The 23,012-nt window shown below is 33.2% G+C and overlaps 3 protein-coding genes and 1 non-coding gene across 4 annotated transcripts; 2 read left to right on the plus strand and 2 right to left on the minus strand.

Moving 5' to 3' along the window:
- Window positions 1-481: 481 nt before the first annotated feature.
- Window positions 482-5,039, plus strand: LOC123895616 (probable prolyl 4-hydroxylase 4). The gene is made up of 6 exons (XM_045946073.1): window positions 482-826; window positions 918-1,080; window positions 2,114-2,171; window positions 3,517-3,692; window positions 4,236-4,311; window positions 4,447-5,039. The coding sequence occupies exons 1-6, from the start codon at window positions 684-686 to the stop codon at window positions 4,740-4,742; spliced, it is 912 nt and encodes a 303-aa protein (XP_045802029.1). The 5' UTR covers window positions 482-683; the 3' UTR covers window positions 4,743-5,039.
- A 6,887-nt stretch (window positions 5,040-11,926) lies between these two features.
- On the plus strand, window positions 11,927-13,821 carry LOC123895618 (histidine-containing phosphotransfer protein 1). The gene is made up of 7 exons (XM_045946075.1): window positions 11,927-12,284; window positions 12,427-12,490; window positions 12,651-12,781; window positions 12,878-12,946; window positions 13,123-13,194; window positions 13,379-13,451; window positions 13,552-13,821. The coding sequence occupies exons 2-7, from the start codon at window positions 12,431-12,433 to the stop codon at window positions 13,606-13,608; spliced, it is 462 nt and encodes a 153-aa protein (XP_045802031.1). The 5' UTR covers window positions 11,927-12,284; window positions 12,427-12,430; the 3' UTR covers window positions 13,609-13,821.
- A 950-nt stretch (window positions 13,822-14,771) lies between these two features.
- LOC123895617 lies at window positions 14,772-21,981 on the minus strand. The gene is made up of 12 exons (XM_045946074.1): window positions 21,476-21,981; window positions 20,263-20,442; window positions 19,715-19,825; window positions 19,174-19,509; window positions 18,865-19,041; window positions 18,147-18,431; window positions 17,780-17,902; window positions 17,492-17,689; window positions 16,833-17,086; window positions 15,848-16,049; window positions 15,433-15,738; window positions 14,772-15,333 (listed from the first exon to the last, which is right to left on the minus strand). The coding sequence occupies exons 1-12, from the start codon at window positions 21,653-21,655 to the stop codon at window positions 15,037-15,039; spliced, it is 2,649 nt and encodes an 882-aa protein (XP_045802030.1). The 5' UTR covers window positions 21,656-21,981; the 3' UTR covers window positions 14,772-15,036.
- Window positions 18,656-18,806, minus strand: LOC123900235. The gene has a single exon (XR_006805887.1). It is a non-coding gene; the product is annotated as a U4 spliceosomal RNA (small nuclear RNA).
- Window positions 21,982-23,012: the final 1,031 nt, after the last annotated feature.

A 23,012-nucleotide genomic window follows, 5' to 3' on the forward strand; every position in this document is an offset into this window, starting at 1 on the left:
AATTTGGTGGTTTAGTCATATTTTCTACTTTCTTGCATGTCATTTAGGATGCGTCTCTGTTAAAAAAGTAAGGGCTTAAACAAAACAACTTTAGTTGTAATATGTTTGGTTTTAAAACTGATTATGATACCAAACAAAAACTGAAATTCTTGTACCACTAAACTAAACCCAGAATAGCTTTTTATCTTCTTATCTAAAATACTACTTACCCGGTCCTAAATATAAAAAGAAAATTACTTTTTTTACATTAAATTTTCAATAAATCTAAAAAATAGTTTTCCTCTTGTATTTAGGACATAAGTGAGTAAAATAACATTTTTCCTACCAAATAACATCATACGAGATAAATTTATTCAATATCTTAAACTAACTTACTTTGTCTTGTGTTGTTCTAAACTTTTTTTTTTTTTTGGTACATTATGTTGTTCTAAACTTACCGTTAGATTAATCAACAAATGACAGCTAAACTGAAGAAGGAATTAACACTTTCATCTAATCAAAATTTTCGCCTAATTCATAAATGCATAATCAAGTTGAAAATTTTTATGTCAATAATTTAACATAATGAAAGTACTATAAAATACTCAAAAGTCAAAATTCTCAAAGTGAAACATTAATTAATAAACCAAAGTTTGAATCTAGTTAGAAATTGAATAGGAAAAAAGAGAAAGTAGAAGAAAAAAATGAGTGTAATTTTTAGGGTTTGGTGTTTGATAATTCCATTGTTATTGATTTCCAAATTCCATCAAGCATTCAGCTCCTACGCAGGTTCAACCAGTGCGATCATCGATCCTACTAAGGTGAAACAAGTTTCATGGAAACCAAGGTTGTCTCTTTCTCAATTCGAATTCGCCCCTCAAATTCATCATAATTTCGTTATGAAATTGTTGATTATTAATGATTTTGATGCGGTGCAGAGCTTTTGTTTACAAAGGTTTCTTGACGGATTTGGAATGCGATCATTTGATTTCGATAGCGAAATCGGAGCTAAAGAGATCTGCAGTGGCGGATAATTTGTCCGGTGAGAGCAAATTGAGCGAAGTCAGAACTAGCTCTGGCATGTTCATTTCTAAGAATAAGGTTGCTTTGATTTCAATTCTTGTTTTTCTATATTTGCAACTTCATTAATTTTTTTGTTGGGGTGTAATCCCGCATGCAACTGCAGAGACTAATCTCCAACTAATCCCTCGAGTCTTGTGGGATCTAAATGAGTGGCAAACTATCCATTAGAGTTTTAATGTTGCTACAAATTCATTATTAGGCTCTAGTACTTTCTTATCATTATAAAAAATTCAACTACTTTTAGAAACCTTAATTAATAACATATCCTTTAATAGGGTTTTAAATAGCGGCCGCGTTAACAGTTGTGGTCGCATTGCGATCCTTGATACTGTGGAGAATTGCAGCCAAATGCGGCCCAAATTACTTTGGGAAATCTTAATTAGTAACCTATTCTTTATAGTTTTAAGTAACAGTCGTAGTAACTGTTGCAGCCGGGTTACGAATCACGATCATTGATATTGCCAAAAACTGTGACCAAATGTAGCTAATACGGCCTCAATCACGTGTTGTGGTTTTGACAACATAACAAAATATTTTGTCGCTGTGCCTTTTGCGGTTGCTGTTGGTAGATGTAGATTCAATGTCAATCTTATGCTGAACTGTTGGGGCTATAACTATAGAGGAATCATCTATTTTTGTAGAAAAATAAGAATTCTATGCTCTATGATCTGCACAGTTATGCTTAAAACCATTTTATTTGCTTTGGTGGTATTGTTTAAAAGTACGTATATTTTGTGTTCTGGGATTTCTGTTTGGATTTGAAGGTCAGATTTTGCCTTTATTGGTTGTGAATTATGTGATGTTAGACACGAGCTCTTGTCTTTCCTTGAAAGAGCACTGCTGTAATCAAGGATTTTATAGAAGAATAACATGTGATGTTTGGGAGAATATTTGGATTGCTGTTTGTAGTTGTCTGAGTTTTGGCTGGTGGTGTAAAAACTGCAGGGGGTTTTTCAGTTTTTGTGTCGTTAAATTTTTTATTCATACTAAAAACAGTAGTACTTTCTGAATTCTGTTAACTTTTGTCTTACTTTGTTTGGTCATTTTATAGGATGCCATTGTTTCTGGTATTGAAGACAAGATTGCATCATGGACTTTTCTTCCGAAAGGTATGATATATACAAAGTCATGATTAAAGCCTGTGATATCCTTCTAGAAGCTGCTATATATTTGTCTAGTGAAATTGGATACAGTGATTATGATTGTCTTTTATTATTGTTGTTAATTTTGTTGGTTTTTCTTGTTCTATAATGTCTGGTTTAAACACAAACCATTTTTGGCCACATAAACAATTAAAATGAGTGAAAATGTGAGCTTATTATCCTCTGTATCCTGTGTTTGTCCTTTTAGGCCAGGGCAGAAACAGGCATGAGACGAAATCAGCTCTAGACTAATCATTCATAAATATATTTGCTTGTTGAATTGAACTGTGGCAAATGAATTCATTAATGAACCGTAATGCTAATTTTAGGTTTTAGAGTTATTATGATTAATGAAAATTATAGGACTCCTACTGCATGTGTTCTGCAGCCATTCAAAGTTTTTCAAGTCTTTCTCATTCTGCAATATCAGGACAGCCTATTTTGACTATGAAGTTTGAAATTGTTATTGCAATTCTATATTCATCTTAGCTTCTAATAAAAATTACGAGCTTTAAACGTTATAAACATTCACTATTATCATGTAATTTTTTAAATTAGGAAACTGTTGTTATCTATTATATTTTTTTTATGACTAAATCTATTATATTTAACGGCTTCTTATATGTTATGTACATATTTATTTACTTAAATATCAGTTTTTTTATGGTTTAAAACCAGCTCCGTTAAATCATTTTCTATGCTAATTTTCCATTTTTAGCATTGAAGTTTGTTTTCAAACAGGCCCTGTATTACTTGTCCAGTTCATACCTCAATTTAGAAATAGCTAAGTTTGTTTATATGGAAAGACAGAAAGACTCTAATAGTCTAATGTACCCTTATTCCCTGGGTATGATACCCACCAAGCATTTGATTGGCTACTAGTTATATAATAGTTAATGCTATTTCAAACATTAATGGCAAAATCAGCATTCAATAAGTGCTTGAAAATTTACCACAAGCACCATATCCATCAGGATACCATAGTAATTCCCAAACTGAGAACAATTTAGAAGCATTCAAAGTTTACTAAAGAAAGTCGGAAACAGAGGGACTGAATTAAGAAGTATTTATTTGTATCATTCGAGGCCCAAAGGGTAGCTTGTCTTAAATTGTTATTCACTAGTTCTTTTATGCAAATAATCTTCATAATATCATGAATCAAAACAAAATCTTCACAAATTTGTGTCATAAGTTAAATACATTTCCAGCTTCTCTACCTTCCATCCTCCCCTTGCCCTATATACAAACAGAAAAAAATTAGAACATGGAGGTAATAGTCAATTGCTTACAGTATTTGATTATTGAATTTCAGAAAATGGTGAAGACATACAAGTATTAAGATATGAGCACGGGCAGAAATATGACCCACATTTTGATTACTTTGCTGATAAAGTTAATATAGCTCGGGGTGGACACCGGGTCGCCACTGTTCTCATGTATCTCACTAATGTGACCAAAGGTGGTGAAACAGTGTTCCCTAATGCAGAGGTTTGTCTAGTATCTAATGTGCATGTTTACATAGACTTAAAAATCATATTGGTAAATCATTTCGTTTATAATTTTCTAATTTCTTTTTGGTATCTCCTTAAATGACCTTGAGTCTCTAGCTTCGGTTCTTATTCGCTACAATTTTTTGCGCCAACTGAATTTATCCTTTAGAATGATTCAATTTTTGAGTGAGCCAAATTGTCTTGTCTTACTGTCTGAGTATGGTATTTATGAGTACACATGTTGGAGCATTTCTCATTTTTTTTTTAGTTTCTCACAATCATTCTGATAATGACTATGTTTAGACTATAGACGAAGCAAAAAATTTGGAGTAGTTGAAAAGTTTGTATTTGATTGGGACGACTTTTCTCTATGCTCAAATATTTTGACAGTACTTGTGAACGATGGACACTAAGCACACTATGCAATATTTTCTTCAATATGAATTCCATGCCAAATAGTTGGGAGTTTCTTGGCAAGGGAAACTGTTTCTGCTTTTCTTTTCCCTTCTTGTAGCTAACTTTGATATTTTTACAATGCTAGTTAGAGGAATCTCACCGTCATAAACTGTCTGAAACAATTGAGGATCTCTCTGAGTGTGCCAAAAAAGGAATAGCAGGTGAGTTACTGGACAAATATTTATTTTATGGTTTTTCTTCTATATTATTCTGTAACTCCACATTTTCTGCCAGTCAAATAATCTTCAATAATTGTTTTTTTTTCTTCTTTCTTTCCTCTCCCGGACAATTCATAGTGAAACCACGAAGAGGAGATGCACTTCTATTCTTTAGTCTCCACCCAAATGCCATTCCAGACACTCTCAGTCTTCATGCAGGATGCCCTGTAATCGAAGGAGAGAAATGGTCTGCAACGAAGTGGATTCATGTGGACTCATTTGATAAGACGGTGGGAGCTGGAGGAGACTGCATTGATCAGCATGAAAGCTGCGAACGATGGGCTGCCCTTGGAGAATGCACTAAGAATCCTGAATATATGGTTGGATCTGCAGGCCTTCCTGGCTACTGTAGGAAAAGTTGCAAGACATGTTAGATATGTTGCTAATGCTTTCCGATTTCAAGTGGCAATTTTGGCTGTCTTTCCAATCCATTGGTTCTCGACATGTATTATGTTTTTTGTTGTTGTGGTGGATTGTAATTTATAACGTGTCTCGTTATCTTTGTTAGCTCTTTCATAGTGTTGTAGTGCCATGATCACACTTCAAGAGGTACATTTTTGAGTCTGGAAACTGTAATGTTAGGTGATGTGTGATTCAAAATTTTTTCATTGGTTACTTTGTAAAACAACAAAAAAAGAAAGCATCCTTTAAATTTCTTCCTTAGTTCACCACATTCCGGTTTTATCAATTTATTAATTATTACAACAGTCAGGTGTTGCTTTTGTGGAATGACAATGTGTGATTTATGAATTCAAAATAAAAGGTTAGTTGTGGTTAATTGTTATATATTGAACCAAGAGAAAGGCAGATAATCAAAGAAGGTATTTCATTCATATTATGAATCATATTTGTACTTGGTTTTGATGAGTTTGTGATTTTGGTTTGTTTATATGCATTGTTTATAAAATAGGAGTGTGGTCGCTTAGTTTGTTATTCAAGGAGATTGTTGAAATATTGAATAAGAGGATAGGATGATCAAGTTGATTGATGATAACTGCAGTTTTTACTTCCATATAGATTGTGATTAGTAACTATATTTGTTTCTTGAACATATGCTACGTTGTAGTAGTGACAGACATATTATGATCCTTGTTGCTATCTATTTGTAATGTGTGTGGTGATCTCCATACGGTGTCAAGCTGTGTTAGATAGACAGATAACTTATGAACTTGATTATCTGCAATATTCTTCGATTCTGATTGAAAGGGGTGGACGACTTAGTTGTGGTTAACCCGCCCATCCCATAACAGTCAGTTGGACATCTCCTAGACTAGAATGGCAGCTATAAGGGCAGGAAGTAGGTAAGCAGACTTCGGAGTTGGGCTTTAACCTCCTTCTCCTAATCAATGAAGCAAATTATTGAACCATTTCACAAAGTACGTGGCCAAATAATCCAAAGCCTCAATAATTTCATAAAACGAATCAACGAAACTCAACCTAACAATCTAATACATGAAATCAACGAAGCGGATTATTGAACCATTTTACAAAGAGTTGAATAAGCCAGAGACCTCCTTCTCCTTTACCGAAAACTATGCTATACCAGCGAGTGGGGAACAAAAGAAAGAGGCATCAGTTGCTCTGCCCTACCCTTGCCTTTAACCCACTCATTCTGCTCATTATTCCCCTCGTCTTATCCTCTTCCATCCTACTAAGCAGCTCATTCCTGAAAATATCTGCTTTGCATCCATTATCCAAGTTTTGAAAGGGTATAAGCCAATTGCTGATGATTCTTCCGCAACAAACAATCAAGCAGATGACCTATTGCCCATCATCCAACAACCCCCTCCTCGTATCCATCCAGTACGTCGCACCCCGCCTTCGCATACCCTCGTCCTGCTCTGTGTTGATAGCTTGAAATGGTTGACTATCTTAAACTTTCTTTGTTGATAATAATGTGTTGATAGCTTGACATTTGATAATGCATGTGAACTCTGTCTATTGTTTCAACTTCTATAAATATTTTATGATACATTTTGGCCCTCTTAAATTGAATATTATGAGTTAGGCTATGTTGGTTCATTCGGTTTGCTTAAATTTTTATTCCATGATTGATTTCAATATTTCATGCTCGTTTGAACAATAATTGTTCTCAATTTATATGGTTTCAATATTGTGTCAATTTTGTTCATTCAAGTATAATACTAGTATGTTAAAAATTTATGGAAAAAACTAACATGTACCCTAAGAGCATTAATAAACTAACATGTTGGCTAAGTGGTTATAAATAACGTTGATAATACTTTGTTACCATTGGAGAAATGCCACTTGGCATGGTAGGTGAACTAAGTATAATTCACGTTGGTTATACAACATACGTAAGCTACATATTTCTCACATGTAAAAAATAATTTTTTATTCAATCAAAACTCGTGCATCGTAATAACCATTTGAACAAAAAAAATTATAAATAAAAAAATATAAATATGTGGGGTCAAGTTCTATTTCTTTATAAACAACTGCCATTAAATAAAAATTACTCAAATCAACCAATCGTTAGTTGGTTCGGTGGTGATTAACGTGAACTTGGTATGGAGGACCACAGTTCGATCCCCCGCAAGGCCGCAACTGCAATCAGGAGGGGCTGGAACCACTTGATGTCAGAACTGTCCCCAAACCAGATTAAACTGGTGGTGAAAGCAAAAAAAAAAAAATACTCAAATCAACTATAAATTTCTTAAATCCTACGAATCACTTTGGAACCACAAAAAATAACTTAGTTTACCCACTTAGTTCACTACCACTAAAGATGCTTTAAGGGCACATTTTAAGGTACTTCATATAGAAAATTAGTCTAAAAAATTGTGTATTCAACTTTTACAAAGTCAAAATCTTATTTTTCTCAATACAAAACTTTCATTTTAAGATCCTTAACATGTACCCTTAGGCACATGTTAGCAAGAACCAAAATTTATTCATACTTCTAATATTTTATTGATATGGAATTTGAGCTTGTTGGTTGCCTTTTCTATGGTTTTTTTTTTCTTTTAATTTCTATGGTTTATTTGCCTATATATTCCATAAATAAGTCTAGGTAGGGCTAGTTGCCTATGGTCAAGTTCTAGTCGAACTTTGACTCGGCTTTAACCAACTCTAAAGTAGAGTCGGATGGCTCTCAATTAACTCTAAATACAGTTTTTTGTTGTAGTGTTTAGAGAAGTCCGATCTCTGAACCTGTGTTGTAAGTTCCACATATGATGAATTGGATTTATTTAAAAATGTGTTTAATAATTGAAAATCATCCCTCACATTATAATACAAGTCAATTATATATGTTTGAGTTAAAAAACAACATTAGTATCTCCTAAGTTCTAACCCTAGCCGTCACCTTTTTTCTTCTTCTTGGTTTATCAAAGAGGGGTGATTTCAGGTCAAATCCTGACCTAAAATCACCCCTCCAAATTGTTTTTTCTTTCTCGTTATTAAATAAGTGTGATTTTTCACATATTTGTTTGGTTTTGTGTTATTTGTTATCCCGTCCTTGTGCGGTGTATTCTGTCGTGCCGTCTCTGTGCGGTGTATTTTGTTTTCCCGTCTTTGTGCGGTGTTCATTTATTTCAGGTTGAAGGATTAGATCCGATCAAGTACAAATCTATCCAATGTCGATTTTTGTGTCATCAACGCTGCAGATCTGGGGGCATGGACATTCCAGACACTTCAATATAGTCATATAAGTAGGCTTATGTAATTTGCCGTTTTATGCTATTAACATGGATGCTGTGAGTTTGTTTGCAGATTCATCCTTTTTGTTTTTAGCAAATTTGAATTTGTATTACATCGATGTATTCTATCAGTTTGAATGAATGAATATCCTTTATTTTTAGTAAAAAAAAATATGTTTGAGTTAAAGACTCAATCTAAATCTTAAGATCTCTAAACAAAATTAGTCATCAAGTTTATTTAAATAACCTATAATTTTATTATGTGCATGTGTATATAGGTACTACGTACCAACTATTAATTATTATTTGTTGGTCTAATACCACTATTAATTTACTTATGAAAAAGAAATATTTTAGGTGTTCCAATTTTCAGTCTCTCCATTAACTAAATACCACTACTATACTACTCAAGCCAAGACAAAACCGTTATCCTAATAATAAGAGAACAAATACAAAAGCAAACTTTGAATTATTGATGTGGACACTTGATGCTATCTTAGCCTTGCAAATCACAATGAGACAATTTTTGTGAGAATATATAATGGAGAGGCTGGAACTTGGAAGACCCAAGAGGCCAAAGAAAGGATCACATAGAATCCTGTCAAATCAGATAAATGAGAAAGATGCCCATATATTGTGGTCCTTGTGTTCCAATTATAAGATGCTTTCTTAGCTTTTATTTGCTCCAAAAGATTGAGCTTGCTCCAATAACTTATGGTATCACATTAGTTCTGTCAGAAACTCAGAATTATATATATAGTCCATGTTTGGTATTATGGTATGTATGTTAGTATGTATGTTACAATTATACTAGTTTATCAAAAATTGTAGAGTGTAATTTTTGTGAAATCATGGTAGATCACCGTGATTCTGACGTATCCACCGTCATATATACCAAACATATGGATAGTGTCGTTGTATTTTTTAAAAATTGTAATACTTTTGTAAAGTTATAGTTGTTTGTGATTTTATAAAACTCACCGCAAATTCAAACATGTATTAATACATTGCATTTTGCATGTGAAAGTTACAACTGTAGTTACTTTTATTTTCACCCCTCTTGTTTTCTCCATCATCTCCAATTTTTTTTTTTTTTTTGGTGAAGTAGCCTAGTGGCTAGAAAATCCACCTTAAAGGTGAATAAGTGGAGTGTCCCAAGTTCGAACTCGGACTCCTGTACATGTAGTGCGATGTCCCTACCAACTGAGCTAAGCTCACGGAGACTTCTAATTCAATAGATATAGTAGAGGGTTAGCAAGAATAATTAAAATTTGATAATATATTTCTAACATGTTCAAGATTTAAACTCAATATCTCCTTAAAAGTCATTTTTGGTATACGTAATTTGAAGATTATTTGTTAGACTTTAAAAGAATAAGGTATAAACTATGGTTGAGAAAACATTCAAGTTGAAAACTATGCATGTTAAAGTAACTTTTTAATAATATGGTTGAAAAAACATCGACACTATAGATTATTATTTTTTTGTCCCTTCTAGTAGTAAAAATAATTTTCTCTAAGAATTTATACAATATGTAAGTGTTATGTTTGATAAGCTTAACTAGAAAAAAGGTTATAAAGATTGGACCCAAAAAAACAGCTTATAAGAAATTTCTTACCGACAGTTTCAATGTGAAAATTTGCTAAACCAACTCTGCGTTTGGACTTTGGATGACAAATTGACAATACACATTGGATGACAAATACTATTTCATACAAAAAAAAAAATTGCTGTTAAAAAAAAAGAAAAACTATTTCATATGTACGGGGTTGGAATTGGAAATTATCACTTTTATTTTAGGGTCTGCTAATTAATGTCTTAACAATATTAGTTAAGACAATTAAAAATAGAATGTTTTTATTGAAAATAACAATTTTTAATACATTTCTATATTTGTTTTCTTAACCATCTTAACTATTCTTTTTTCCGTTAAATAACCTAAGGATACCGTTTACATCAAAGAAATATATATGGTAACAAATATACAAATTTCTATATATGTATTTGGATGTTGAACCAACATAATTCTTGAAACCAAAAAAGAACCAACATAACTCTATTTCCAATGTATGCATATTCAACTCATTTTCTGTAATCAATCGTTAGTTGGTCCAGTGTTGATTGACGCTGAACTTGGTAGGGAGGACTGCGATTCGATCCCCGGCAACTGCGATCGAAAAAGGACATGAACCACTTGATGTCAGAACTGACCCCCTACCCGGATTCAACTGGTGGTGAAAAACCAAAAAAAAAAATGCACTTTCTCTATATTAACCGAGCCTTTTCTTTCAGCTTAAAAAAAAGTCTAATATACATAAGTAAAATAGTCATGCACTACCACTTATTCAACTTCAATGTGGATTTTATAGCTACTAGACTACTTGACAAAAAAATTAGTCACGCACTATAAACACGTCAATAAGTTTCACAATATCTCATTTGATTTAATGATATCTCCCATTTGATTTAATGATATATTTATTGCTCCAATACCACGAGGAAGAAAACGAGATATAATTCAGCTACAAAGTAAGTAAAGTCCAACAAAAAATTGTTACAATCAGGAATTGATATCAAGTTCTTCCGAACAACTCATCATAGGAAAATGTTATTAATCACTTAAACTCAATATCCTAATTTATATATTATTTTTTTAAAGGCTTAAATGCAGTTTTGCCCCCCTGTTTTGATTAAATCGGAATTTTACCCCCCCTGTTTTAAAACGCGGACTTTTACCCCCCTTGTTTTATAATTTGTTGGATTTTGCCCCCCCCTAAAATTCTGCTTTCGAGTCACAACTTTAAAGCTTCGCACACAACTCAATTTTGATCAATAATTTACCAAAAGGATACCGAAATGACCGTAATCGAGTTATCTTTCCACATAATCAAACCCCACTGAATTTGGAGTTACAAAGATAGATTAATTACCGTTTTAGTGAAGGTATGACCCCCAAAATTCTGCAAAAAATTTGCTTTCGAGTCACAACTTCAAAGCTTCGCATACAACTCAATTTGGATTTATAATTCACCAAACGGCTACCGAAATGACCGTAATCGAGTTATCTTTCCACATAATCAAACCCCACTGAATTTGGAGTTACAAAGAGAGATTAATTACCGTTTTAGTGAAGGTATGTCCCCAAAATTCTGCAAAAAATCTGCTTTCGAGTCACAACTTCAAAGCTTCGCATACAACTCAATTTGGATCCATAATTCACCAAATGGCTACCGAAATGACCGTAATCGAGTTAGATTTCCACAGAATCAAACCCCACTAAATTTGGAGTTACAGAGAGAGATTAATTACCGTTTTAGTGAAGGTCTGTCCAATTACTAATTCTGCAGAAATCTACTTGTGATCTTCAAATTCAACATCATCTACCGAACACATCGTAACTCCAAATTCGACGAAATTGAAATTCCAACAAGGGTAATTTCGTTAGATTTCCATACATGTAAATAGTATTAAAAAATGAGCTACAGGGTGAGAGGAATGACGAGAATACCAGTAGTAGTTTCATACGATAATTAATTTGAACAGACCTTCACTAAAACAGTAATTAATCTCTCTCTGTAACTCCAAATTTAGTGGAGTTTGATTCTGTGGAAAACTAACTCAATTGCGGTCGTTTCGGTACCAGTTTGGTGAATTATGGATCCAAATTGAGTTGTATGCGAAGCTTTGAAGTTGTGACTCGAAAGCAGATTTTTTGCAAAATTTTGGTGGGGGGCAAAATCCAACAAATTATAAAATAGGGGGGGTAAAATTCCGCATTTTAAAATAGGGGGGTAAAATTCCACATTTTTCAAAATAGGGGGGTAAAACTGCATTTAAGTCTTTTTTAAATTATTAACAGTATCAACATATCGATGTTTAAGCGGTGTCTGAAGACATTGGAGCCAAACACTCCTTAAATTGTGTTATTACTCTTGTAACATTGAATATTAGCCGTAAACCTAAAGAAAAGGGAGGTTCATTGCATTTTACTTCCCCACACGAGCTATGTGTGTTGTGTGATGACCTGTTTGTAGTGCGCAACACAACAAACAAATTCCTACTACAACTTATTGACTGGTCTTTGCTTAGTACTATAAGAACAAAATACAACAAAGCAAAGCGCCAATCTCATAGAGAGAGAGAGAGAGAGAGAGCAAAGGAATCACAATAAAGAAACAGTGTTTTGTGTGAGTGGGTCTCTCCTCCAAGTTCCAACCTTCAATTTCACAGTTCATCTTTCATTTCCAACAAAGGTATGTATACCCTTCTCTTTATTTGATTGACCCATTAATTTATTTCCCTTAAAGATCAAAACTTGAAGACCCTAACTCAATTGGGTCATTCACTTTTTTTGTGATTAGTAACATAACACTAACAACTTACTTGTTTATATAGAAACATGGAAGTGGGTCAGATGCAGAGACAGTGGATGGGCTACATGAAATCCTTGTTCATGGAGGTTAGTTAGTTTGTTAGTTAGTTACACTGTCTCAAATTAATTGAATCTTCTGAGATGTCTGTTTTATTTAGGATGTTTTAAGATGTTTTGTTTTGTTTTCAATTGCTGATTTGGTGGGTCTTTATGTTCTCCTCTTTTGTTTATGTTATGGTGAAAAAAGGGTTTCTTGGATGGTCAATTTCTTCAACTTCAACAGCTGCAAGATGAGAATAACCCTGAATTTGTTGTTGAAGTTGTTTCTCTTTTCTTTGAAGATTCTGAGAGGATTCTCAAAGATCTGTCTTTTGCTGTGTGAGTATTACTATTTACTCATGTTGGTTTTTGTAGAATTTAATGAACTTGGAGAAGTTTATGATCTTTAATGTTCTATGGATTTTACATGCGTAGGGATCAACAAAGTGTTGACTTCAAAAAAATTGATGCTCATGTTCACCAGTTTAAGGGTAGCAGTGCAAGGTATACAATTTTATTGAACTAATCCTAAAATGTAAAGACCTACAGAATCTGCAATGTTAAGAGTAGCGTTTTATTATCCGAATTTCATAACTGGCTAATCGTGTTTTTTTACTTGTTAAACCATGGTACTGTATTTTTTTAGTTTGCTGAGATAAATTTGTATGTTTGATTAACAGCATAGGCGCACAAAGGGTGAAAAATGCATGCATTGCTTTTCGCAACTTTTGTGAGGAACAAAACATAGATGCGTAAGTTGTTAATCTTCATAACTTTTTGTTTCATAATTTTGGCTTCATGAAGAATTTAACAGCGAGTGCAAAAGTTTGAAGGACAAAGTTACTCGAACATGGCTCAAGTGGTTAGATGCTAGAGAAATCGATGAGAATTTTCTAATTTCATGGTCTGATCATGTAAAATTTCCTATTTCTGCAGTTGCCGTAGTTGTCTGCAGCAAGTGAAGCAAGAGTACATACATGTCAAGAATAAGCTTGAAACATTGTTGAGGGTAAGTAACTTGATAAAGAAATTTGGTTGAAGAAACGTTATATATTTCAGTTCTGGATTGGATTTGCAATTTATATTTCTTTTGTGGATACTAATTGCAGCTTGAGCAGCAGATAGTGGCAGCTGGTGGCTCAATCCCTATGATGGAATGGAACTGAGTTTCTAAGTGAGTGGATATGTAGAGATGTTTGTATTGTGATCCTCTATTTCTGTTGAGGATTCTCTATTTCTCTTATGTCTCTTGTGAATGTATGGATTTTTATGTGGATAGAAGTTTTCATCCAATGTACCTTGTTCTTCACAAGAAATCACTTTCAAAATTTGTAATATTTTGCATGTTTCAATGAAGGTTATTGACACCAATATTGAAATTGCTTCTTTTTCACTCTCCCCAAAAAGGAAGTAACTATTGTGAGAACAATCCTCTAAACCTCAACATTTGGATTCACCATAGGATATAAGATAGATTGGTCTTCTACTAGACTTTCATATTAACCCTCCGGTTCCCTTCGTGATAGGATGTATAAGATAGATCACCCTTCTACTAGACTTCCGTCTTAACCCTCTTGTTCTCAGGGAGAAGAGTTTCTGGTTATCCAGAGCTTGGTCGGAAGGTAAGTAAAATTTGGTCAAAGATTGTTTCAGTAAGGATTTGAGCTTAGTTTCTCCTAAACGATAAACTTTCTTAATTGAGTATATGGCAACATCCTATAGGTGAGTAGTTGGCATCTCTTGTGGTTGAAAATTTAAAGTGGTAAACTAATGGAAATGTAAAGTCGCTTTATTTAGGAATAAGAAACTATAAATGCCGGCCAATAATCATTTTAAAATGGTTTTGCAAGATAAGAAGAATCATGAAAAGATATGATTCTTTAGAAAACAAATCATGATGTGGTGTCATTTGTCCCTTTGTCTACTCCTTAATGGAGCAAATCATATAAGGAAGTAAATGCTGAAATAGATTATACCTTTACTTTCTCTTGTAGCAGCAAACATAGTCATTTTATATTTATATTTTATTTTTTTATATTCTTATCTTAGGATGCCTTTATGCAAGATAAGACATGAACAAGCCCACAAATGGTGTCAACTCACGAACATCATGCGGTGAATGATTTGTAGTTTTCTGTTGATACGGTTATGTTAAACATGGCAAGTAAGTTAATATAGTGACTGTTGATATACACACTTAGACTTGGATTCCTTGATGTAGGGACAATATGCAGCCATGCAGTGAAGTGATTTTGACCATTGGTTCAACTTTAGAGTTAAGATACTTAACTAATTTGACAATAAATTGAGGTAGATAAACGGAACAAACTGAAACTTAAAATACATATTAAAAGACGAGTTATCTGATCTTCATCTTACAATTGAGACTCGCAATTACATAACTGTAAAAAATTGAAATCCAATTATAGATATTAAAACAAATTCGTCTTTCTTGGCCGCGATTGTGTGTGATATAAGCTGTACTATGTATCCTATGTTGCTTTTTTGAACTTCTACCGATCATCATTCACATGATAAATTAAAAGCTATAGTTTGTAAAAAAAAAAAATTCACAATCATGAACAGGCTTTTAATTAATTTCTATCATGTGGTTGACTCCATTTCCTCTTTTGTTCTTTGAAGCTTCCAATCTTAGCTGATTGGTTAGGATCACCTAGCTTCTTTGTATATATCTCATGATAGGTCTTTGCATCAACATGCCTTAAAACTCTCACTAATTTTCCATGTTTCTCATCTACTACCATTTTTCCATCAGTAGATTCATCCCCTTCTGCTAAAACTTTCACAGATTTGGACTCAAATTTTGCATCAAGACTTGAATGGCCATTAGCTAGGACAACAGCACCTAGAATTTCCCCCAAGAATGTGTTCTGTAACATATATCCAGCATAAACCAATTAAGCAGCAGAAACAATTTTAAAATCCGAATGAAATGACTATACCAAATAATTATGAATATGAAGATATACCATATGTTGATATCTGTGGTGAGTTTTCTTCAAACGATGAAGCCTTGACAGAAGACGCTTGGAAAATACCGCTTCAGGCGTTTTTTCTGTCCTACTGAGCCATCTTAAAGTACTCGAAAAAGAACTTGTTTTTTGCTGGATACTAAGTGGAACAAGTGTGATGTTAACTTCCGATTCAAACACCGTCTTTGCTGCTAAAGGATCCAAGAACATATTGAATTCTGCATACTTGTTGGAAGGAACAGAAAAGACATTTCCCTTGTCATTGTCATTCCTGCTGATATGTCCTCCCACTACATATACCTCCTGAAATGTTTTGGAATTGTTATGCTTCATCACTACAAGTTATAATTATCTTATGTTCTTAACATTTTTCATGCCTAGAAGTTTGTAAAATAATGTGAAGATAACTTACCTGAATTCTAGAGCTTATGTTTTTAACTGATACAATCTTTGCTAAATTAGTCAAGGGTCCATTGGTTAATACTGTAATCTTAGACCCTGGTTTCAGTGTTTGCAATATAGACTCCCAAATCTCCATAGCTCGCAGTTGTCTGAGTTCAGGGTGATCAGTATCTCTAGGTGCTCCAAACTTGATAGAGTTTTCTGCTGTGTACCTAACTTATGTCAAAAAGTTATTTTTGTGTGCATAGTAGTACACTACATACTAGAGTGGTATACAATTCCAGAAAATTCTATGGATAAGTGGTACATCGTGGATCGATACTATAAAATCGTTCGTAACTCCAACAATGACAGACATCGTCTTCTGAAAGTAGAAGTTTGTGATCCTCCTTATTCTTACATGAGATGGTGACTTGATTGGTGTCGGTTCAACAAAAATAAGGGAAAAATAATATGCAAGTCTCAAAACTCATTTGTTTTTCTTTGTTTTTGTGGAACTGACATTGATCAACCACTATCTCAAATCTCAATCGTACGAACAAAGAGAACCACAAACTTCTACTTTATAACAACATTGTTGATTTCCGTTATAGCTTCGATGATTTTTAATTATTGGTCTACACTGTACCACCAATCAAGATGGTCACCATAAAACTCAATACCCCTTGAGGATTCAGTCTCATATATAAGCAAAAATTTCTTTTTCAGGTTCATTGAATAACTAATGTATCTGATACATATTATAAACCAGATACATTAGTTATTCGAAAATCTTTGCTTATATATAAAATCAGAGGGAGTATCATTCACTGTGGTGATACTGTCACAGTTTTCAGATAACATAGTACCATTATTTCTTTCATAGTACTAATATCAGGTTTCATACCCCACAAAAAACACAATGGTTTCAATAATGTCCTATGTATCATAATGTGGATATGGATGAAACTTTTAAGGCATGAAACTAAAGTACTACAGTAGTAACCAGAAAGCACCTTCTAGGGCTACGAGGCAAATCTCGAGCAAGTCCAAAGAGAGTGTCAGAGTCAAGAAACCCACCATTTCCATTAGGAATGGCTTTAACATACTTGCAGTCACCAACTGGTGGAACACTTGGGTTTGATTGGTTCATTGCAAAAAATTCACCAATACCAACTTTGATATCATCACGACCCATCATGTGCAGTAAGTCATAGATTACATCTATTGTTGCTGCATTTGCCCACCCAGTTGGACTTACAATGATTGCCTAAACAAACAAAAGTACAAACAACCAATACCAAAAGTTTTATGTGAGTCTATGTACCAATAATTCATACTCCTAACTAGCATAGTTATCAAAATTATAGTGGGGGCACTTGCACCCATAGTCTCCTAAGTTGATGGATCCCGATCCTGTACAGTCGATGACTGCATGCAGTCACACGTTTTTTACCGCCCGACCTAGACCATATGGTTTAAATTTTAAAGAGTGAAACTTTACTTTTTATAAAATCAAAATATACTTTTATCATGGACCTTCTGATTGAGATCAGATGGTCAGAAACGCATGACTGTACGACTGCACGCTATGGGTCCCTTTTCATTTTGGCATATTTTCCATGTTTTAGTAGGCCTACTTTAAAGAAACTAAAAACATGAAAAATCAAAATACCTTAAGATTGATAACTTCAACAGGAACTTTAAGGAGGTAAAATAGAGATAGAAAATCCCCGGCACTCATGTCCATGTCAAACACAATAGATTTTCCTAGTATCATGTTCTTAAAATCTGGCTTGTAAGTTACTTTTTCATAGTAAGGAAACTGTGTAGTGAAATTGAATCTCCCACTATGTTGTGGTTGCTTTAGAACCTGTGAATCAATAAACAAAAACCAAAATTCACATACTAACATTGTCATATCATTTTTAGAAGTTTGAATAAAATATAAAAAAAGACATACATTTAAGAAGCTTTTGAAATATTCTCTATCAAGTGAGCTCTTTTTATCCTTGTTAGGCATTGCTTTTGTAGCTACAAGAACCTTCACTGAGTCTTGACCATTCAACTCTTTTGTATAGCCATCCTATGAAACATTTTGCAATACATAATTATTAAGGTATAAACATTTTACCATAAAGTTTAATTATGAGTCAGTGTGAAAATCTTTTACACATGCATCCAAACACATCTCATGAGCCGGCCGTCCTGAGATGATTTTGAGTGCCCTGTGCAAAATATGAATTTGCTAACAAGCACGGATGCATGCACGCACGCTCGCATGCGCGCGCGCACACACACTTATAAGATATGAAAAGAAATGCAAGTACCTGACATCTTCCTTTGCCATTCTTGACAAAGCAAAATGGATCTGTTAGTCCTTGTTGAATATGACCACTATGTACACCACCTTTCTTAAGATTGAATTTAGGAACTCTGAGGCCATCAAATAAGGGATTGGAGCCATCAGATATACCATAAGGTTTGTTTGAAGTAATCACAGTTATGTTCATATACTCCATTTCAGCAAATTCATTTTCCCCATTGTTTCTATTAGAGTTCTTCATGATTGAAACTGCTACACCACTTGTGAAAGAGTCCCACATAAAATAACTCTGCCAACCCAACAATAACTCATTATCAATACGAAGCCCTTTTTTTAACTCGAGTTTAATAGACATATATTGTTAGCGAATTAGTTTTACACTGACATCCAATGGAAGCACTTCATCTTTCCATGTCACACCAATAATTTAAAAGTGGAGTGACGTGCAAAAATAGTAGATTTTTATTGGATGTCAAGGTAAAACTAGTTTTTTTTTTACTTCTTTTTTTGTAGGGTTTTACCCCAAAGGGAGCCCTTCCAGAAATTTTCGAAGGCCGAGGATAAACCGAGGCCTAAGAGGGGGTTTGGAAATAGTTTTCAACCAGCAATAGACGCGCCACAGTTAGAACCACGTTAGCTGTGTCATTGCCCCAAGCACAAAGATAAGGTAAAACGTTTTCACTGAAAGTGTGTTATGAGAAAATCATAGGGACGTAAATTACCGTATAAAAATTATTGTCAAACCAAGTATCACGAGTCATTTTCAAGGACTTGAAACAATATTGTGCCTCATATGTGTCTTGATTCTTTTCAAATTCATCAAAGAATTCTTCACTGATGGGAATCGTGTTTGTTGCATCAAGAGGAACAAGGGTAACCGGGATACCAGAATGAATCACCTATAAAGAATGACATGTTATTTTTTGGCCGAAATCTAAAAAAGGCGGTTAAATTGATGAAATTTAATGTTTATAATAAGTTATATTATACCGAGTAATTTTACTTGGGATGCAAGAATACAATAGACTAACCTGGTATGCTGCAAAAGGATCTCCAAATATGTTGAACTCTGCATAAGGGTTTGCATTAAAATTTGCGAACAAATTTCCAATGTCACCACACTTGCTTGGTATGCAAGAAGAGGAAGCATTTTTGGGGCAACAACCAGTAGGGTTTTTCGACCTTACACCACCACCCATGATGTAAAAATGTTCCACATTTTTCTTTAGGTGTGGATTATTCATAAGGAAAATGGCTAAATTTGTATGTCCTCCAGTCACAATGAGAGTTATAGGACCTGCAGATATTTTGTCAATCAGCACTTGCTGAGCAGTTGGTTGTCGTAGCGGAGTATATTTTCTTTTCCCCTAATTACGTGATGAAATCAACAAGAAAATGATTAATAATACACTTAGTCTTAGGTAACAAAATGGCTTTATTCCTTAAGGATAAAGTCTGAAGGTGCGATAAGAGCCGCAACATCGAGATTGTGCAACTCAATGCAATTACACTTGAGCTTGTATCAGCCGCATTTAACTAACATATCAAATTTAGAAGGTAAGTATATTATACCTGTGGAAGGAAAGCTTTGCGGATGCCGAGGTTAGTATCGACATCCAAACGACCTCCAAAACCAACAGGTATGGCTTGCCTGTATCTGCAATCACCTGCTGTTGCCATTCCCTGATTCATTGAAATCTTAATTAACATATCAATCATAACTACTTATTATAAACACATTTTTCGATTCTGCAAATCCAAGGCAAGGTTTTGCAGATTGCTGAGTTAACTATAATACTAATATAAGCTCCATGTAGTACACTCAAATCTTGAAGGTTTACAAAACAAAGACTATACTTAGATGCAGTATCATAAGTACTGTTCTTAATTATTGTTCATCCGCAAAGAGACATTTTCCTTAAAAAGAGGAAAGATACATTACGAAATATGAAACACTCCTCAGATTAGGCGTGTCCCGATGTCAGACACGCGTCGGTGTCAAACACCTACACTTATGATTACATTGAATTATGTCCTTTTCTCAAATAATTATCGGTGTCAACGTGTCAGTGTCATGTCCGGTGTCTGTGCTTCATAGATTACAAATATATAGTACATACTTGGTCTATAATTGGAAGGTATCCACCAACATTTGGAAGTATGGTACCATTTGGGAGTATTCCACCTTCACCTCCCACTCCAACTGCTATGTCATCTCTTCCCATCATGTAAAGTAAGTCATAAATTTGATTCACAGCATGTCCAGCATTAGTCCAAGCATTTGCATTCACAGTAACTCCCTGCAGAAGCAGATAATTAAACATACTAAAATAAACACAAAATTATCCAATCCTTGATTAATAATATTAATAATGCACTGCATAATCAAGCACCAAATCAAGCTAAAATATGCAATGGCAAGTGTCAACATCAGAAAGATACAAATTGTCTAGTTTTTACAACACAATGAGACAAATAGAATACTATTGACTTTGACAACTCTTAAAAACACACCCTTTATTTGAAAAAGGAAAAAAGTACTTTTTTTTCTTTTCTTTTCACTATGTTGATTTCTTGATTAAGCCATTAACAAACAGCATCTAATTAGTCAATCCCCACTAGTAAGATTTGCTTAAAAATTAAAAAAGAACATATAAAAAGTTTATTGCATTTGTTTTTTATGATTCATAGGATAATCTTATAAACTAAACCATTCGTAGTATTTAAACACAAGTTATATAATTTGTAAACCCTATGCATATAATAGAAAGGTATTACTGGAGTCGCTTTGCAGTCAGAGATGTAGACACAAATGGTCAAACCCTATGATCATTAGTATGTTCTTGTTGGAAATTAAGAAGTCACGTGGTACGAATAAGAAAAACTAAAGTATTTATAAGTGGTGAAAAGTATGAGTACAATAATTCAAACTTTTGGACTTTGGACCTCCACATTAAAGAACATCCACTAAATGTGACACCTCTACACGAAAGTATTTAAAAACATAATTATAACGAAAAATACAAACAAATTTGGTCCATAGATAAAATACATACTTTTAAACTATAAAATAATCGCAATTCAAAAATGCAAAAATAAACAAATCAATAATAATAAAATCCAACCCTCACACATTTTACATAGTCTCAAATTATTCGTCTATCATTTTTCTTTTGAACCGGGATTGCTGAGATAACATAACTGAGATGAGTAAATGTTATACTCATGATCAAAGCATTCTTAATGATTCACAATGAAAAGCACAAAAAGAAGAAAGAAAAAGTGAATTAAGGTAACTTTGTTAAGTACTTCAATTCGGTTTGTTTTGCTAACCTCTAATTTAAACTCTGATCTGTTGAGCTTCAAAAGATATAGTAAAGCAAAGAAATCATCGGTATCAACATCTGTATCCAAAAGAATCCTACGCGGCTTTCCTTCAACAATATTCAAAGAAACTCCAAAAATTCCTGATATGATCAACACAAAAGCTAGCCAAAACTTCATTGAAAACATTCTTATGATGATTCAATAAGTGAGTTATAAAACTCTAGTGTTCAAATATGAAGTATAGAATGAGAAAGACAAGAAAGAGTGTTTAGTAATTTGATGAATATATAAAGTCAAAAACATGAAAAAACATGCAAAGAAGACAGAATTAATAATCTTCATGCGTAAAAGATACGTAAATAGGTAGCAAGAGAAGAAGTGTTTTTTTGGTTGCTAGAAAGGCAAAACAAGAAGAAATTTACGTGGTTATTGGCTTTTGTAGTGCATACTAAATTTTATTTGGTTTATATGTTCATTTACTCTATGGTATCAATCTCGAAATTCTGATAATTAAGAGTTCAGCTACGAAATACGTGAACTTTAACTAATAAATTTTTTTTTATTAAGAATCAAATTTAAATTCTCTCAAATAATTTATTCTAAGATAATTCATTAATCACTTGAGTCTAATTACTTTATGTTATTTTCATTTATTCTATGAATCCATAGAGAAGGAAAAAAATACTTAACAAAGAATCAATTCATTAATTAATTAATTGTGGAAAATCATTTCTAAGAGTGACGAGTCATGATTTGACTTGTGGTTAACTTTAAAGGTCAGTGCTATTTTATTCTTTTATTGTATTATTGTTGAATAAGTTGCAACTGTACCTTTTTTATGGGTCAAGAAGATGAAAAGAAGATTCAAATATCTTTGGTTTTTCTAATTGAATACTACTAGTCAAAAATTATATGTTGATAAGTGAATAAAAGTTTTGTTTCTTTTTGTTTGTAGATGGAAGTAGCAAGTATAATTAAAACTCACACATTAAGTGACATTATGTGACACTCATTGTTATCAATAATTCTCATAATCATTTTAATTAATTGTGTTTAATGTTTTCTACTATTATTTTTTAATAATGTAGCATCACAATTTTTGGTATGAGTTAGTTTAGAGTAAAATTGAAATTTTTTGTTGGACTATTTATATATTATGTTTTTTTTTTAGGCAATTTATATATTATGTTAAATGTAAAATTTTGCCCAAAATTTTATAATTTTTTTGGCCCCACCACTCATGTGAGCATAATTTAGTTGACAGAGACATTACATTTAATATGAATATATTGAAATTCATAATCCAGAAATCAACATATATTCGGGTGAATTCTAACAACTAAACTTAAAAACCATGGAATATTCCAGTGCATCTGCAATTTAATCACCTCCACTTTATAGTTTATAGTGACAATTGAGATGATCTCAATTATTTAATATTCGAATCATTGAAATCTAAATTGGTATGCCCACAATTGCAAAAATTATATTCGTGATTCCTATAAATTACTAAAACTGGAATTGCGAATATCAAATGCTTACT

The sequence above is a fragment of the Trifolium pratense genome, linkage group LG7 (assembly GCF_020283565.1).
Source record: "Trifolium pratense cultivar HEN17-A07 linkage group LG7, ARS_RC_1.1, whole genome shotgun sequence".
Taxonomy (NCBI): Eukaryota; Viridiplantae; Streptophyta; class Magnoliopsida; order Fabales; family Fabaceae; genus Trifolium; species Trifolium pratense.